The sequence below is a fragment of the Bombina bombina genome, chromosome 1, assembly GCF_027579735.1.
Source record: "Bombina bombina isolate aBomBom1 chromosome 1, aBomBom1.pri, whole genome shotgun sequence".
Taxonomy (NCBI): Eukaryota; Metazoa; Chordata; class Amphibia; order Anura; family Bombinatoridae; genus Bombina; species Bombina bombina.
Window position 1 is genome coordinate 84285058 of NC_069499.1, and position 18481 is coordinate 84303538.

The 18481-nt window shown below is 41.1% G+C and overlaps 1 protein-coding gene across 1 annotated transcript in view; it reads right to left on the minus strand.

Moving 5' to 3' along the window:
• The window catches only part of VRK1 (VRK serine/threonine kinase 1), a 232956-nt gene that overhangs the window by 207352 nt on the left and 7123 nt on the right, over window positions 1-18481 (minus strand). Inside the window, exons 2-3 of the mRNA XM_053708534.1 lie at window positions 10293-10468; window positions 2518-2573 (exon numbers count right to left, since the gene is read on the minus strand). Coding sequence (XP_053564509.1) covers window positions 2518-2573; window positions 10293-10468 — 232 coding nt within the window. The remainder of the gene's footprint in view (window positions 1-2517; window positions 2574-10292; window positions 10469-18481) is intronic.

The window sequence follows — 18481 nt, forward strand, 5'->3', positions numbered from 1 at the left end:
TTGAAAGGAATATTCAGTAATTTTGTTTTAGACGACGCGTCGGCCGACCATGATTTAAGCCAAAGCGCTCTGAGCGCCATGATGGCAAAACCAGAATTTTTCGCCGCTAACTTAGCTAATTGCAAAGCGGCATCTGTGATAAAAGAATTAGCCAGCTTTAGAGCCTTAATTCTATCCATAATTTCGTCATATGAGGTCTCCGTCTGGAGCGACTCCTCCAGCGCCTCAAACCAGAAAGCCGCTGCAGTAGTTACAGGAATAATGCAGGCAATAGGTTGGAGAAGGAAACCTTGTTGAACAAATATTTTCTTTAGTAAACCTAATTTTTTATCCATAGGATCTTTGAAAGCACAACTGTCTTCAATTGGTATGGTTGTGCGCTTGGCTAGTGTTGAAACTGCCCCGTCTACCTTAGGGACCGTCTGCCACGCGTCCCGCCTGGGATCAGTTATGGGGAACATTTTCTTAAAGATAGGTGGGGGAACAAAAGGTACACCTGGTCTTTCCGACTCCCTAGCAACAATATCCGCCACCCTCTTAGGGATCGGAAACGCATCAGTGTATACAGGGACTTCTAGATATTTGTCCATTTTACACAATTTCTCTGGGACCACCATAGGGTCACAATCATCCAGAGTTGATAAGACCTCCCTAAGTAGTACACAGAAATTTCTCCCTCAGACATAACATCCCTCGCCCCTACTTCAGAGTGTTGTGAGGGTACATCAGATAAGCCTCCCAAAGCTTCCGACTGCTCCTCATCTGTTCTCAAAACAGAGCTATCGCGCTTTTTAGGGAAAACTGGCAGTTTGGATAGAAAGGTCGCAAGGGAATTATCCATGACTGCCGCCAGTTGTTGCAATGTAATAGGTGCTAATGCACTAGAGGTACTAGGTATCGCTTGAGCGGGCGTAACTGGTGATGACACATGGGGAGAGGAAGGCGGACTATCCTCATTACCTTCAGTCAAAGAATCATCTAGGGCTATATTTTTAAGTGACACAATATGATCTTTAAAGTGTATAGACACATTAGTGCACTTGGGACACATTTTGAGTGGGGGTTCCACCATGGCTTCTGAACACATAGAGCAAGGCTTTTCCTTAGTGTCAGACATGTTTAACAGATTGGTATTATACACAAGCAGGCTTGGAAAAACACTATGTAATAAAAAATACAATTTGCAATAAATGGTACTGTGCCTTTAAGATAATAAAAGCGCACACAATTTTACAAAACGGTGAAAAATGAACCAAATCTCTTGAAATTTTTACAGTATGTGCCTAATGCTTCGATATGATTGCACAGCAAGTTTCGGCCTGATTAACCCTTTAATGCCCAAACCGGAGCCGCCTAAAGCAAACAACCGGTTAATAAACTACAGCACCTTGCCACAGCAGCCTGCTGTGGCCCTACCTTCCCTTAAGGATTGAATTTGAGAAAATCAAGCCTCCTGAAGTCCTCAAGCAATCTCTGGACCCATGTGAAGCAGCATGCAGGGAAATCTTGTCAGAATAAACTGCGCAACTGAGGCGCGAAATTAGGCCCCTCCCACTCCACAGCTGTGGGGCCTTCAGAACCCAATTAAGGTGACTAAAAATAATGCCATGTGGAATAAAACCCCAATAAACACATCAAAAGTGCTTAAAAGTGTCAATAAAGAGTATTTTTCTAAACAATATAATCGATTGCCCTGCTAAAGTGATAACCAGTCTATTGAGCCCACTTAAATAAGCCTCTAGTTCTATACTAAGTTTCAGAACATGGCTTACCCTTCCCACATGAGGAATCTTGTCAATCTTCTAGCATTATCTTGTCTTGACTAGAAAAAAGATGACTGAAACATACCTCAAAGCAGTTAAGCCTGCAAACTGTTCCCCCCAACTGAAGTTTTCTGGTACTCCTCAGTCTGTGTGGGAACAGCAATGGATTTTAGTTACAACATGCTAAAATCATTTTCCTCTCAGCAGAATTCATCATATTTCTGCCAGAGAGTAAATAGCACAAACCGGTACTATTTAAAAATAAACTTTTGATTGAAGATATAAAAACTACAAATCTAACACCACATTCACTTTACCCTCCCGTGGAGATGCTACTTGTTAGAGCGGCAAAGAGAATGACTGGGGGGGAGGAGCCAGAGGGGGAGCTATATGGACAGCTTTGCTGTGTGCTCTCTTTGCCACTTAATGTAGGGAATGAGAATATCCCACAAGTAAGGATGAATCCGTGGACTGGATACACCTTGCAAGAGAAAAGGCTAGCTCCACTGTTGAAACAGTCACCTGCACTCAGACAGGGAAATTGTGTATCAGGTCTAAGAGTTTCATGAGGACTGGGGTTGTAAAACTTTAACATAGCTTCACATGCTGTCATGCTATGAAGGCAAGAGAATTTATGGGGCCAATGAATCAATCTAAATAAAATAGATTTAGAAAAAAAAAAAACACTATTCAATGCATCAAATATTTTTAAAAAATATCTTAAATAAGCTTTTCTTCTAACTAAAGATCTTACCACTTTTATAACATAAGAAGCGTCTTTACCAACTGGTTTTGAAGAATTTTCTGCAGCTGAAAGAGAAACAAAAACTGAAATGAAAAAAACCCCACACCCCTTAACATTAATAACTGCCTCCATATTTAATCACTATGTTTCATCTCATCTTTTTTAAATTACAAATGAGCAAAAATGCAAAAATGTTCATTAATGTAAACAAGATTAAAAAATAAAATATAGTGTTAACTACAAAGCAAATAAAGACAGTATTATATAGTGTCAGAAACCTTTCAAACAGTAAAGAAAGTTTAAGGGCATTTAACTAAAAATTAATTTCACAGATTTAATTAGGTTCTTTCATTATTTATTTTGCTTGCACTAGAGGGTGTTAGTTCATGTGTGTCATATAGATAACACTGCTCATGCACATGAAGTTCAGGTGAGCCAGCTCTGATTGGCTAAAATGGATGTCTGTCAAAAGAACTGAAATAAGGGGGCAGTTTGCAGAGGCTTAGATACAAGGTAATCACATAGGTGAAAAAGTATTTATATAACGTTGTTGGTTGTGCAAAATTAGGGAATGGGTAATAAAAAGGGAATATCTTTTTAAACAATAAAAATTCTGGTGTAGACTGTCCCTTTAATACAAATATATGCAAGACCCATATGCATATGAGTAAATGCGGTTTACCCCAAGGCAATTGTTTGTGACAAGAGGTTATACTTTAAAGCTAGGGGAAAGGAGATTTTAGGATTACCGATGCTCTCTCCTGTTTGATAAGAGCAATGACTCATGGAAGGAGAGCAAACAGATATGCCAGAGAAAACATCCAAGGAACCGCTAGAGCATCTATCAGAACGGCCTGAGGATCTCTTAACCTTGGTGTTTTGGCGGGATGCCATCAGATCCAAACTGGTGACGATTCCTGTGAATGGGAACATGTAAGTATGCTCCCATCAAGTCTATAGTTGTCATGTACTGACCTTCCTGGACCAATGGAAGAATGTAACGAATAGTTTCCATCTTGAAGGACCGAAGCTTGAGGAACTTGTTTAGACACTTGAGGTTTAAGATCGGACAAAAAGTTCCCTCCTTTTTGGGAACCACAAATAGATTTGAATAGAATCCTAGACCTTGTGCCTTTAGCAGGACTGGTACAATAACTCCCAGGGAGGATAGGTCCTTTACAAAAATGTAAGAAGGCCTCCTTTACCTGGTTGTAGGATAAATCTTGAGAGGAGAAATTTGCCCCTTGGAGGGCAAGACTTGAATCCTATTCTGTAACCCTTGGATACTATGTCCACAGCACATGGATCTGGGACATCATGTATCCAAGCCTGATAAAAAGAGAAAGCCTGCCTCCCAGCTGATTCAAAATTGAATCGAGGGCAGACCCTTCATGCTGATTTAGAGTCAGCAGAAGGCTTTTAGTTTTTTTTTCCCCCTTGTTCCAGGGCTGGCTGGATTTCCAAGTTGACCAGGATTGGTCTGTAAGAGGAGGACTTCTGTCCCTTAAAGTTGTGATAGGAACAAAAATTAGAAGTCTGCTGACAACCAAGTCTATTCTTTTTGTCCTTAGACAGAAAACATCCCTTTCCATCCGTAATCTCTGAAATGATTTCCGCTAGACCATGTCCAGAGTCTTGCCCTTATAAAGGTAAGGCCATGAGCTTGGCTTTTGAAGAAATATCAGCCGACCAAGATTTTAACCACAGAGCTCTGCAGGCTAGCACAGTGAAGCTAGACATCCTAGCTCCCAGTCTAATTATCTGCATGTCTGCATTAGAGATAAAAGGTATTGGCCAGTTTAAGGGCTTTGATACTAACTTGGATCTCCTCTACCGTAGTTTCCTCTGAAATAAGATCGGACAAGGCATCGCACCAATAAGAAGCTGCTCCTGCAACTGTGGCAATACTCGCTGCAGGTTGCCACTGTAATCCTTGATGGATGTACAGTATCTCACAAAAGTGAGTAGACCCCTCACATTTTTGTAAATATTTTATTAAATCATTTCATGTGACAACACTGAAGAAATTACACTTCGCTACAATGTAAAGTAGTGAGTGTACACAGCCTGTATAAGTGTAAAATTGCTCTCCCCTTAAAATAACTCACACAGCCATTAATGTCTAAACCGTTGGCAACAAAAGGGAGTACACCCCTAAGTGGAAATGTCCAAATTGGGCCCAAAGTGTCAATATTTTTTGTGGCCACCATTATTTTCCAGCACTGCCTTAACCCTCTTGGGCAACGAGTTCACCAGCTTCACAGGTTGCCACTGGAGTCCTCTTCCACTCCTTCATGACGACATCACGGAGTTGGTGGATGTTAAAAACCTTGCCCCACAGATGCTCAATAGGGTTTAGGTCTGAAGACATGCTCGGCCTGTCCATCACCTTTACCCCTCAGATTCTTTAGCAAGGCAGTGGTCACCTTGGAGGTGTGTTTGGGGTCGTTAGGTTGGAATACTGCCCTGCGGCCCAGTCTCCAAAGGGAGGGGGGATCATGCTCTGCTTCAGTATGTCATAGTACATGTTGGCATTCATGGTTCCCTCAATGAACTGTAGCTCCCTAGTGTCGGCAGCACTCATGCAGGCCAAGACCATGGCACTCCCACCACCATGCTTGACTGTCGGCAAGACACTTGTCTTTGTCCTACTCACCTGGTTGCCGCCACACACGCTTGACACCATCTGAACCAAATAAGTTTATCTTGGTCTCATTTTGATTCAGTGTGCAGCGTATGGTCTGAGCACTGACAGGCTGACACCCCCCCCCCCCTTTTCAACCTCTGCAGCAATGCAGGAAGCACTCATACGTCTATTTCCCGAAAACAACCTCTGGATATGATGCTAAGCAAGTGCATTCAACTTCTTTGGTCGACCATGGCGAAGCCTGTTCCGAGTGGAACCTGTCCTGTGAAACCGCTGTATGGTCTTGCCCACCGTGCTGCAGCTCAGTTTCAGGGTCTTGGCAATCTTCTTAAAGCCTAGGCCATTTTTTATGTAAAAGACCGTTGATACTGCAGTAATTTAAGCGGCAAAATCTCCAGGTAAATAAACACCCCCAGGTGGTTGTTGAGAAACAGAAGGCACAAAATGAGAAACAACTAAAGCTTCGGACGTTTGAGGAGAAAGCTGAGAGGCATGTCACGCACAGCAGTATCCTGAGAGACACTGGGCTCAGAAGGGAGTAATTGGTTCTTAAATTTTAATGTCTTAGCTAAACATGAGGAACAAAATTGCATAGGCAAAATAATTTGGTTCTCTAAACATAATGAACATCTACCCATAGATATAGGCTGATCCTGTTCTGAGTCCATAGCTATGGAAAATAATTCCCACTATAAATAATTTAATGAGAAAATGCGAAGAAAATTTAAAGACCCTTAAAAATAGTCTCTTACGCTAACAAAATGAAAGGCTTAGAAAATAGACTAACTTAAGGTAAAAATCCTAAAAACTCTAATACCCAACCTCAGACAAGAAGCTAACCGTATGAGTCTTCTACCATTACTGAATGAGTATCCCACTTGTAAGAGGATTTAGGGAAGCTGAATAGCCTCTCCAGCAGAGATCAGTACTTCTAGATTACTCCGATACGCAAAGTCTGATGTCGGCACCTCACAGCACAACACTACGTAAACAGGAAGTCACGTGACTGGCCAAAAAATAACTGTGCATAAAGAAAGAAAAAAAAAATGGCACTATAAAAAGTACACCTCTATTATATGCACAGACACATTAGCACATAAAATAAAGATAAACCAAATATAAAAAGACCCCTTGCCAAGTGATTAAGTGAAACGTTAATAAAAAAAACACTCCCTTAAGTCTCTAAAAGTCTCATTTCTAAAGTGCCTGTAAATTGACTGAAATAGGAAGCCACTAGCTTCTCCATAGTCAGTAAAGCTGCCCTCAAAAATATGTCCACTTAAAGAGTTAAACTCAAAAGTCCTTTCCTTGAGTACCTAGAAGGCAAAAGCACTTACCTGTGGATCCAGCTGCAGGGCAAATGACAGCTACTCAGGTGTGACCGTTACTTCACTGCCTGTCAGGAACCTGTAATAAAAGAAAGATCAGAGTAACCAACCCTGGCTTTCTGCAAAGGGGTAGCAAATGTTAGAATTAAAGACCACCTCACCGCCTTCTAACTGCTAAAAGCCACCATTACTCTTACTAAAGAGATTGATATGGACTCAGCTAGACCCCAGTCCTTGCTTGCAGGGAAAAGTACCCATAAAAGGATGAAATATCTTCAGACACCATCTTCGCACATCCTCCATTGACAGAAGCAAAGAGAATTGTGGTTATATGGGTAAGTGTAACTTCCCTTAACAGCTTTACCGGTGTACTCTTTGCCTCCTCCTGCTGGCCAGGAGTTGAATATCCCCAATAGTAAATGAAAAGACGTTGGGGACTCTCCATGTCATAGGAAAGACATCTAAATTAAAACTCTTCCCCTGGCTTTTGCTCTACACAGTTAGACCGATTTATTATTTAACCCCTTAATGACCGGACGATTTTTCAATTTTCTTACCCTTAATGACAATGGCTATTTTTACATTTCTGCAGTGTTTGTGTTTAGCTGTAATTTTCCTCTTACTCATTTACTGTGCCCACACATTATATACTGTTTTTCTCGCCATTAAATGGACTTTCTAAAGATACCATTATTTTCATCATATCTTAAAATTTACTAAAAAAAAATAAAAAATTACAAAATACGAGGAAAAAATGGAAAAAAAACACACTTTTTCTAACTTTGACCCCCAAAATCTGTTACACATCTACAATCACCAAAAAACACCCATGCTAAATAGTTTCTACATTTTGTCCTGAGTTTAGAAATACCCAATGTTTACACGTTCTTTGCTTTTTTTGCATTTTACTTGGCAATAAATACAAGTAGCACTTTGCTATTTCCAAACCACTTTTTTTCAAAATTAGCGCTAGTTACATTGGAACCCTGATATCTGTCAGGAATACCTGAATATCCCTTGACATGTATATATTTTTTTTAGAAGACAACCCAAAGTATTGATCTAGGCCCATTTTGGTATATTTCATGCCACCATTTCACCGCCAAATGCGATAAAAAAAATAATTCACTTTTTCACAAATTTTGTCACAAACTTTAGGTTTCCCACTGAAATTATTTACAAACAGCTTCTGCAATTATGGCACAGATGGTTGTAAATGCTTCTCTAGGATCCCCTTTTTTCAGAAATAACAGACATATGGCTTTGGGGTTGCTTTTTGGTAATTAGAAGGCCGCTAAATGCCGCTGCGCACCACACGTGTTTTATGCCCAGGAGTGAAGGGGTTAATTAGGGAGCTTGTAGGGTTAATTTTAGCTGTAGTGTAGTAGACAGCGCTAGTTACATTGGAACCCTGATATCTGTCAGGAATACCTGAATATCCCTTGACATGTATATATTTTTTTTAGAAGACAACCCAAAGTATTGATCTAGGCCCATTTTGGTATATTTTATACCACCATTTCACCGCCAAATGCGAGCAAATTAAAAAAAAAAAAAACTTTAAATTTTTCACAATTTTAGGTTTCTCACTGAAATTATTTACAAACAGCTTGTGCTATTACGGCAGAAATTGTTGTAAAAGCTTCTCTGGGATCCCCTTTGCTCAGAAATAGACATATGGCTTTGGCGTTGCTTTTTGGTAATTAGAAGGCCGCTAAATGCTGCTGCGCACCAAACGTGAGTTATGCCCAGCAGTGAAGGGGTTAAATTAGGTAGCTTGTAGGGAGCTTGCAGGGTTAATTTTAGAGATCAGCCTCCCACCTGACACATCCCACCCCCTGATCCCTCCCAAACAGCTCTCTTCCCTCCCCCACCCCACAATTGTTCCCGCCATCTTAAGTACTGGCAGAAAGTTTTTTGTTTTTTTTTTTAAATAAAAATAATAAAATATTTTAGCTGTGATGGACCCCTGCCTTAGCCCCAACCTCCCTGATCCCCCCTCAAGCTCTCTAACCCTCTCCCCTACCTAATTACCGCCATCTTGGGTACTGGCAGCTGTCTGCCAGTACCCAGTTTGACCCCAAAAAACAAAGTTTTGATTTTATTTTTAACTTTAAAACTCTTTCTGTAGTGTAGCAGCCCCCCCACAATACCCCCACCCCCCTCCCCTCCCAGATCCATATATATTTCTGCCCTCATTGGTGTCAGTGTGGCTAATGCGCGAGCACAACCCCCTCGTGCACGCCCGCCCACGTGCACGCACGCTCCCACCCGGACAACGGCACCAACAGAGTGGCTCTCTCTGAATCGGAGGCTTGTAAAGGGGTATTGCAGGATGTCTCCATATCGAGGCATCACTGCAATACCCTCAGAGCTGCTGGAAGCGATTGCGATCGCTTCCAGCACTCTGTTAGACAACTGACGTACCAGGTACGTCTATTGTCATTAAGGGGTTAAAGGTAGAACTTTAATGTAGTGGAGAAAAATATATAGTGTTTACTGTTCCTTTAATTTTTACTAGACTGTCCATTTAAGGGTGCTCACCACTAATGTCTAGAGAATTAATCACTGCATGTCTGCAAGATGCTCACCAGTCAGTGAAGGGAAGGAGAATGAGAGTGCGCTATTTTGGTGCCAAAAATTTACACGAGGTCTCCAGAATCTCTCTCTCAGCGAGTTTGAAAATACTCCATTTGAAAGCCTGCTGAATAAGGACTGCAATAAATTTAAACAAACCGTACATCAATTTTGTAAATGTACCCAAAACTGTATGTATTGTTAAATGCTAATAAGCGGTGGGCTATAAAGGTACATGTTACTTACCTGTTAGCACCTTCATTTGTGTAAGTACAGTGTCAAGGATCTTTAAAGAGCAACACACTGTATACCAGGGGGATTGGGGGGCCTGCTAGTTGCTTCTTCACATTGGGAGAAGATTTTCACTGCCTGAAGTCCTGTCTTTCCATCTGCCTTGTTTGTAGGTTAAACTCTGTTAAAAAACAATGCCTGTATCTAAACACTGATAAGAGGGGTGGAGTTGGCTGTTCCAGGCAGCTAAGCTATGTAATTCATTTTGTTTAATTTTTGAAAATTTTAAAATACTTTTCAGCAATTTTGAAACTTTTTTTTATGCAAACTATTTTTAATTAATTAGCACTTTTAGGATATGCACAGATCTCAACCTGTTTTATGTCCCTTTAATACCAAATTTTGAGGAATATAATTTTATGATATATATTATAATCGTAGATTACAGAAACTGTTTAAATCGTGCTGCCGTTCCATCGCCACCTTCTTACTTCTTCATTTCATAACCCGGGCCAGCTGGTGTCCTTTGAAGTTCGTTACACACCGACCCACTGCTAGTATCGAGCATGCGCTAATTATTTATGCAGTTCCAGACTCTGTGCTTCATGTTCAGCGCAAACAAATAACAATCCTTGAAGACAGAGATTCCAGAGAATGATGTAGAGAGCGAAGAGAGCAGGGGGAGTAAACCAGTATTGTGGTAGGGAAAATATCTAAGTTTATCAATTATACTTTCAAAAAAAAAAAAGAAGAAGTAGTGATTCACACTATAATCCATTTTGGTATGTAATGTGCTTATTATTCTTAATAATTTACCATCACTTTAACAGGTTTAAATCAAAGACAGCACTAAAGCAAAATCAACTTAATTTTTCTTCAGCTTTCAAAGTGATAAAAATCTGCTCAGATAAAAATAAAAAAAGTAAAGCTGCAAAGTTTTAGCAATGCTGCTCTAGCACATACATTACTCTCTCAAATATGTACACAATAGTACAAGTTACCAAGGTAAAGACGACCAAATCCACCCTGTCCCACAGGTACTCCCAATTTCCACTGCTTTTTTGCAGAATCAGTCAGCACTTCTCCTGGAGGAAACTCTTCTGCAAGCTTTCTTTTAGCTGGGGCTTTTTTGGCAGCCGGTCCTGCTGTTTCCTTCCTACGAGGCATTTTGTGGTACCTGAAAAGATTTTTTTTTAAATTATTTTTATTTATTTTGTTTTAATAATACAAAGCCCATAAATAGAAAATTACAAAAAAAAATGTTGTTTTTTTTTTTCAATTTCCTCATAGCAAGGAGGTTTTTCAAAATGCTCAAAAAACACAACAAAAAATCATATACATACACAAGTAAGCAGCTGTTAAAAATTCATTGTATTCAAAGTTTCTGCAGAAACACATTTTCAAATGGAATGGGCTTTTCCTCCACTCCAATTGGAATGTTGATTTCTGCTGCCTCCCGAATATACAGTTCTCCTATAGCCCATACTGGAGTACTGAAATTCAGTATAGGTGGTGGATTTAACAGGCAAAATTAAACTATTGCAAATAAATAATGACAAAGAAGCCAACTGTAGACAATTGAATACACGACAGGTAAAATTGATCAATAAGAACACATTAAAAGGAAAGCAATTTACAATACAATGTTCCTTTAACTTCATCTAGTCCTCGTCCTGCAAGATTTTTTTCTATTTAAACAGATCTGATACAGACCATTTAACGCCGTTATGACATTCTATTCCGTCCTAACCCCGCTGGGCTTTAACGCTGTTACGACGGAACATCCTAACCGTTTGGCTGTCCTGAAGCCAACGGCGCTTCCAGGATGCGATCAGTCTGGAGAGCATGCATAGCATCATAGGGATGGCCCCTTTGACCCGATCCCATCATTGAAATCTTGCGATCGCATGCACAATCACAGGATTTTAATTTGTTTACATCGGAACATTATTCCAATGTAGGCAAATTAACCCCGTCATCAAATACATTTAAAAATAAAAAAACATTTTTTTCATATTCATAATTGAGGTACACAATACTAAGGGATCTATTTATTGAGAGTTAACAGGTGAATTGAAAATGTTTAATTCCCACCATTAATGCGATTGAAAACTTTAACAAAATAAAGCCCAGTATCAAATCATCTTAAAAACAGGGGCACTTTAATTCATTAAAGATAACAAAAAGTATATTTATGCTTACCTGATAAATTAATTTCTTCTATGGTAAGATGAGTACAAGGATTCATTCTTTACTGGTGGGATATTATCCTCCTGCTAACAGGAAGTGGCAAAGAGCACCACAGCAGAGCCCCACCCCCCAGTCATTCGACCGAAGGTACAGAAAGAAAAAGGAGAAACTACAAGGTGCAGAGGTGACTGAGTTTAAATCAAAAAAATATAATCTGTCTTAAAATGACAGGGCGGGCCGTGGACTCGTCTTACCATAGAAGAAATTAATTTATCAGGTAAGCATAAATTTACTTTTCTTCTATAAGGTAAGACGAGTCCACAGATTCATCCTTTACTTGTGGGATACAATACCAAAGCTACAGGACACAGATAAACAGGAGGGACAAGACAGATGGTTAAACAGAAGGCACCACTGCTTGAAGAACTTTTCTCCCAAAAATAGCCTCAGAAGAAGCAACGGTATAAAATTTGGAAAATTTGGAAAAGGTATGAAGCGAAGACCAAAAACAGAACTTTCCAAGATAAAAGCTTAATATCTATGGAATGCATAGGTTCAAACGGAACCCCTTGAAGAACTTTAAGAACTAAATTCAAACTCCATGGCGGAGCAACAGGTTTAAACACAGGCTTGATTCTAACTAAAGCCTGACAGAACATCTGCCAGACATTTGTGCAGTAGAACTGATAAAGCAGATATCTGTCCCTTTAAGGAACTAGCTGAAAGCCCCTTCCCCAATCCTTCTTGAAGAAAGGACAGAATCCTGATCTTACTCCATGACTAGCCTTTGGATTCACACCAATAAAGATATTTACGCCATATCTTATGATAAATTTTCCTGGTGACAGGCTTTCGAGCCTGAATCAAGATATCTATGACCGACTCCGAGAAACCTCACTTGGATAAGATCAAGCGTTCAATCTCCAAGCAGTCAGTCGCAGAAAAATTAGATTTGGATGCTGGAACGGACCTTGAATCAGAAGGTCCTGTCTCAGTGGCAGAGTCCATGGTGGAAGAGATGACATGTCCACCAGGTCTGCATACCAAGTCCTGCGTGGCCACGCAGGTGCTATCAAAAACACCGAAGCTCTCTCCTGTTTGATTCTGGCAATCAAACAAGGAAGGAGAGGAAATGGTGGAAATACATAAGCCAGGTTGAACGCCCAGGGTACTGCTAGAGCATCTATCATTACTGCCTGAGGATCCCTTGACCTGGACCCGTAACGAGGAAGTTTGGCGTTCTGACGTTCTGGTGTGCCCCATTGCCGAATCAATTGTGCAAACACCTCCGGATGGAGTTCCCACTCCCCCGGATGAAAAGTCTGACGACTTAGAAAATCCGCTTCCCAGTTCTCCACTCCTGGGATATAGATTGCTGATAGATGGCAAGAGTGAGTCTCTGCCCATTGAATTATTTTGGTAACCTCTATCATCGCTAGAGAACTCTTTGTTCCCCCCTGAAGATTGATATATGCTACAGTCGTGATATTGTCCGACTGGAATCTTATGAATCAGGCCGACGCCAGCTGAGGCCACGCCTGTAGCACGTGGAATATCGCTCTCAGTTCTAGAATATTTATCGGGAGGAAAGCCTCCTCCTGAGTCCACAAACCCTGTGCTTTCAGGGAATTCCAGACTGCACCCCAGCCCAATAGGCTGGCGTCCGTCGTCACTATGACCCACGCTGGCCTGCGGAAACACATTGCCTTGGACAGATGACCCTGTGACAACCAAAGAAGAGAGTCTCTGGTCTATTGGTCCAGATTTATCCGAGTAGATAAATCTGCATAATCCCCATTCCACTGTTTGAGCATGCATAGTTGCAGTGGTCTGAGATGCAAGCGAGCAAACGGAACTATGTCCATTGCCGCTACCATTAAGCCGATTACCTCCATACATTTAGCCACCGACGGCCGAGGAATGGAATGAAGAGCTCGGCAGATTGATAAAATCGTTGATTTCCTGACCTCTGTCAGAAAAATGTTCATGTCCACCGAATCTATCAGAGTTCGCAGGAATGGAACTCTTGAGAGAGGGATAAGTGAACTCTTTTTTACGTTCACCTTCCACCCGTGAGATCTTAGAAAAGCCAACACGATGTCCGTGTGAGACTTGGCTAGTTGGTAAGTCAACGCCTGGATTAAGATATCGTCCAGATAGGGCGCCACAGCTATGCCCCGCGGCCTTAGAACCGCCAGAAGGGACCCTAGCACCTTTGTGAAAATTCTGGGAGCTGTGGCCAACCCGAAGGGAAGAGCCACAAACTGGTAATGCTTGGGAACCACAAACAGATTGGAGTAGAACCCCTGCCCCTGTTCACAGAACTGGGTAGATCACTCCCATGGTATATAGGTCTTCTACACAGCATAAGAACGCCTCTCTTTTTGTCTGGTTTACAGAGAATTGAGAAAGATGGAATCTCCCCCTTGGGGGAGAATCTTTGAAATCTAGAAGATACCGCCTGGGTTACGATTTTTAAAGCCCAGGAGTCATGAACGGGTCTTGGTGGCAGCAGTGGGCTTCTTGGCCTGTTTACCCTTGTTCCAAGTCTGATTAGGTCTCCAGTCTGACTTGGATTGAGCAAAATTCCCCTCTTCCTTTGCGGCAGGGGAAGAGGTAGAGGGATCACCTTTGAAGTTCCGAAAGGAACGAACATTATTTTGTTTGGTCCTCATCTTATTTGTCTTATCCTGAGGAAGGGCATGGCCTTTTCCTCCAGTGATGTCTGAAATTATCTTTCAGTTCAGGCCCGAATAGGGTCTTACCCTTGAAAGGGATGGCTAACAGCTTAGCTTTTGATGACACATCAGCAGACCAGGACTTAAGCCATAACGCACTAAAATGGCAAAACCTGAATTCTTCGCCGCTAATTTAGCCAGTTGAAAAGCGGCATCTGTAATGAAAGAATTAGCTAGCTAGAGAGCACTAATTCTATCCAGAATATCATCTAATGGGGTCTCAACCTGAAGAGCCTCCTCCAGAGCCTCGAACCAAAAGGACGCTGCAGAAGTTACAGGAACAATGCACGCTATAGGTTGGAGAAGAAAACCTTAATGAACAAATAATTTTCTTCAGGAGACCCTCTAATTTTTTATCCATAGGATCTTTGAAAGCACAACTGTCCTCAATAGGTATAGTTGTACGCTTAGCCAGGGTAGAAATAGCTCCCTCCACCTTAGGGACCATCTGCCACGAGTCCCGCATGGTGTCTGATATGGGAAACATTTTCTTAAAAGTAGGAGGGGGAGCGAACGGAATACCTGGTCTATCCCACTCCTTAGTAACAATGTCCGAAATCCTCTTAGGGACCGGAAAAACCGTGTAAGCAGGAACCTCTAGAAATCTGTCCATTTTACACAATTTCTCTGGAACTACAATAGGGTCACAATCATCCAGAGTCGCTAAAACCTCCATGAGCAATAAGCGGAGGTGTTCTAGTTTAAATTTAAAAGCCGTCATATCTGATTCTGTATGAGGGAACATCTTTCCTGAATCAGAAATCTCTCCCTCAGCCAGCAAATCCCTCACCCCCAACTCAGAGCATTTTGAGGGTACATCGGATATGGCTAATAAAGCGTCAGAGGGCTCAGCGTTTGTTCTCACACCAGACCTACTGCGCTTCCCCTGCAACCCAGGCAGCTTAGATAAAACCTTTGTGAGGGTAGTATTCATAACTGCGGCCATATCTTGCAGGGTGAAAGAATTAGACGCACTAGAAGTACTTAGCGTCGCTTGTGCGGGCGTTAATGGTTGTGACACTTGGGGAGAATTAGATGGCACAATGGCTTCTAAACATATTGAACACTGACTTTCCTCAATGTCAGACATGTTGAACAGGCTAGTAATGACTACAAGCAAGCATGAAAACACTTTATTTAGTGAAAAAAACAACAATCTTAAAAAAATGGTACTGCGCCTTTAAGAGGAAAAAAAAAAGCATACACGTTCTGCAAATCGGCTTTAAAATGCACTAAATTTTTCAAAATTTTGCAAGCAGACAATATATGTAGTTAAGATTGCCCCACAAGGAATTTTAACATTTAACCCTTTAATGTGCAAACCGGATTGAAATTAGGCCTAAATCCGGAAAACAAAACCTCAGCACCTTGCCACAGCCCTGTTGTGGCCCTACCTGCCCTCAGGGATAGTAAATATGGGGTTAAAGCTTCGATTTGGCCCAAAACATTCACCAGGGCCCTCAGGAGTTAGAGCTTGCTGCGAGAAAATAACTACGCATCTGAGGCGCGAAAATAGGCCCCGCCCATCTCACTATGTCTCTACAGCCTCAAAGAACCGCACCAGAGCGGTTTTCAACTAGCCATGTGGGTTCTGAGACCCAAAAAAATAAGCCAAGTGTACCCTCAATAAAGTTGCCCAAAACGTTATTGCCTACAAAACGTTATCAGCACTCCCAGTTCATAAAACGTTTGCCCACAAACATTTACAACTCAGTGTCAACCATTTTTGTAATTAGCCCCTTATGCAAGCTTAGTAATGCCCCTCTTATTAGCTCTTAGGATTACTGCTTACCCTTACCCTCATGGGGATACTGTCAGCCTTTCGGAAATACAGTCTCTCCAGAAAAATATGACTGAACATACCTCACTGCTGCATAGCATGAAAACGTTCCTCACACTGAAGTTTCCTGTACTCCTCAGCCTCTGTGGGAACAGCACTGGATCTTAGTTACAAATGCTAAGATCATCATCCTCTAGGCAGAAGTCTTCATCCATCTGCTGCCTGAGAGTAAATAGTACACACCGGTACCATTTAAAATAACAAACTCTTGCTTGAAGAAATGAAAAACTAACATTTTATCACCTCTTTCACTTTACCCTTCCTAGTACTTAGAGTAGGCAAAGAGAATGACTGGGGGTGGAGCTAAGGGAGGAGCTATATAGACAGCTCTGCTGTGGTGCTCTTTGCCACTTCCTGTTAGCAGGAGGATAATATCCCACAAGTAAAGGATGAATCCATGGACTCGTCCTACCTTATAGAAGAAAAAAGTAAATTGGAAAGTTTAGTCAAAAAGAAACTTCAGATAGGGCATGTTATATTAGACTGTCCCTTTAACCCCTTGAGTGCTAATGACGGCTCTGAGCCGTCACAAATTGTCTCTAGCACTCTCCCACTTTGAGGGAGATCTGGGGGCTCCCACCGGCTCCTACCCCTGAAAGGGTTAATGAACTACAATGCACCTGTTTCTAAGATTACTATTTGATACTGGGATTTAATGAAAGTTTACAACCACTTTAACTAGGCCAAACCGAGTGAGTGAGTATCTCCTGCGAGATGAGCTGAGTTAACCCTACACAAAATAGTTAATGTGGTGTACAATTCACCTTAAAAAAAAAAAAAAAAAAAAAAAAAAAAAGTTGCAGGGGAATTGTATGCAGCATATAATATGCATTGTGCAGGGATAACAGCTCTTTTTGCAGGAGATACTAACTGGGTTTGGCCCTTAAGATTTCAAAATCACCTACAATTCACCTCTTTGTGAATAGAGCCCCAAAAAAAAAAAAAAATGTTAAAGGGAAATTAAAAACTTCTTGATTTGTGTAAAGTCTGCATTAGTCCACATCCCCTTAAGAGGTCAAAATTCTAAAACCTGTTTTCTCAAGAATGCTGCTTATTACCTAGGCTAGCGTAAAGAGAATGTAAAGTTAAAAAAAAAAAAAAAAAAAATTATGCTTACCTGCTAAATGTCTCTTTCTGGATATTGAGAGTCCACGGACTCCTCAATTACTGTTGGGAATAAGCTGTTAAATGTAATTTTACTTCCCACAATCCCGTCATTCGACCGAAGGAAAATGGAAAAAAAGGAAATAACACAAGGTGTGAGGTGCCTGAGGTTAAAGTTTAAAAAAAAAAAAAAAAAAAACTGTCTTAAAAAAAAAAAAAGGGCGGGCCGTAGACTCACCGTATCCGGAAAGAAAGAAATCAGGCAAGCATAAATTTCATTTTCTTTCCTAAGATACGGTGAGTCCACGGAATCATCAATTACTGTTGGGAACCAATACCCAAGCTAGAGGACACCGATGATTAGGGAGGGACAAGACAGGTAACCTAAACAGAAGGCACCACTGCTTGAAGAACCTCTCTCCCAAAAGAATCCAAAGTTTTTAAAATTTGGACAGGGTATGCAGAGAAGACCAAGTTGCAGCCTTGCAAATCCGTTCCACAGAAGCTTCATTTTTGAAAACCCAAGAAGAAGAAGAGAGTCCTAGTGGAATGAGCTGTAATTCTCTCAGGAGACTGTTGCCCAACAGTCTCATTAGCAAAATTAATTATACTTCTCAACCAGAGAGAAAGAGAAGTAGCAGAAGTTTTCTGACCCTTATGTTTCCAAGGGAAACAAACAGAGCAGAAGACTGGTGAAAATCCTGGTCGCCTGTAAAAAATTTAAAGCACGCACAATCAACAAATTGTACAACAAACGTTCTTCAGAAAAGAACTATGACAAAGAGAAGGAACAACAATTTCCTGATTAAAATTTCTGTCCAAAACCACTTTAAAAAGGAAGCTTAGTACGAAGAACCACCTCATCGGCATGAAAGATAAGATAAGGCGAATCACACTGCAAAGCTGAGAGTGCAGACACTCTCAAAGCAGAAGAGATAGCAAAAAGAAACGAAACTTTCCAAGATAACTTAATATCTATGGAATACAATGGCTCAAACGGAGCTGCTGCAAAAAAACTAACAAAAGTTAAGGCTTCCAGGGGAACAACAGACTTAAACACAGGTCTGATTCTGACAAAGGCCTGACAAAACAAATTGCATGTCTGCCAGACGTTTATGCAGCAAGAAAAGATAATGTAGAAATCTGACCCTTCAGAGAACTGACTGACAAAACTCCAGACTTTCCTGTAGAAAGGGCTAAATCCTATGAATCCTGACCCTACTCCTAGAGTAGCCTACGGATTCACACCATAATGACATTTATGCCATATCTTATGGTAAATGTTTCAAGTAACAGGCTACAAGCCAGAAACATGGTC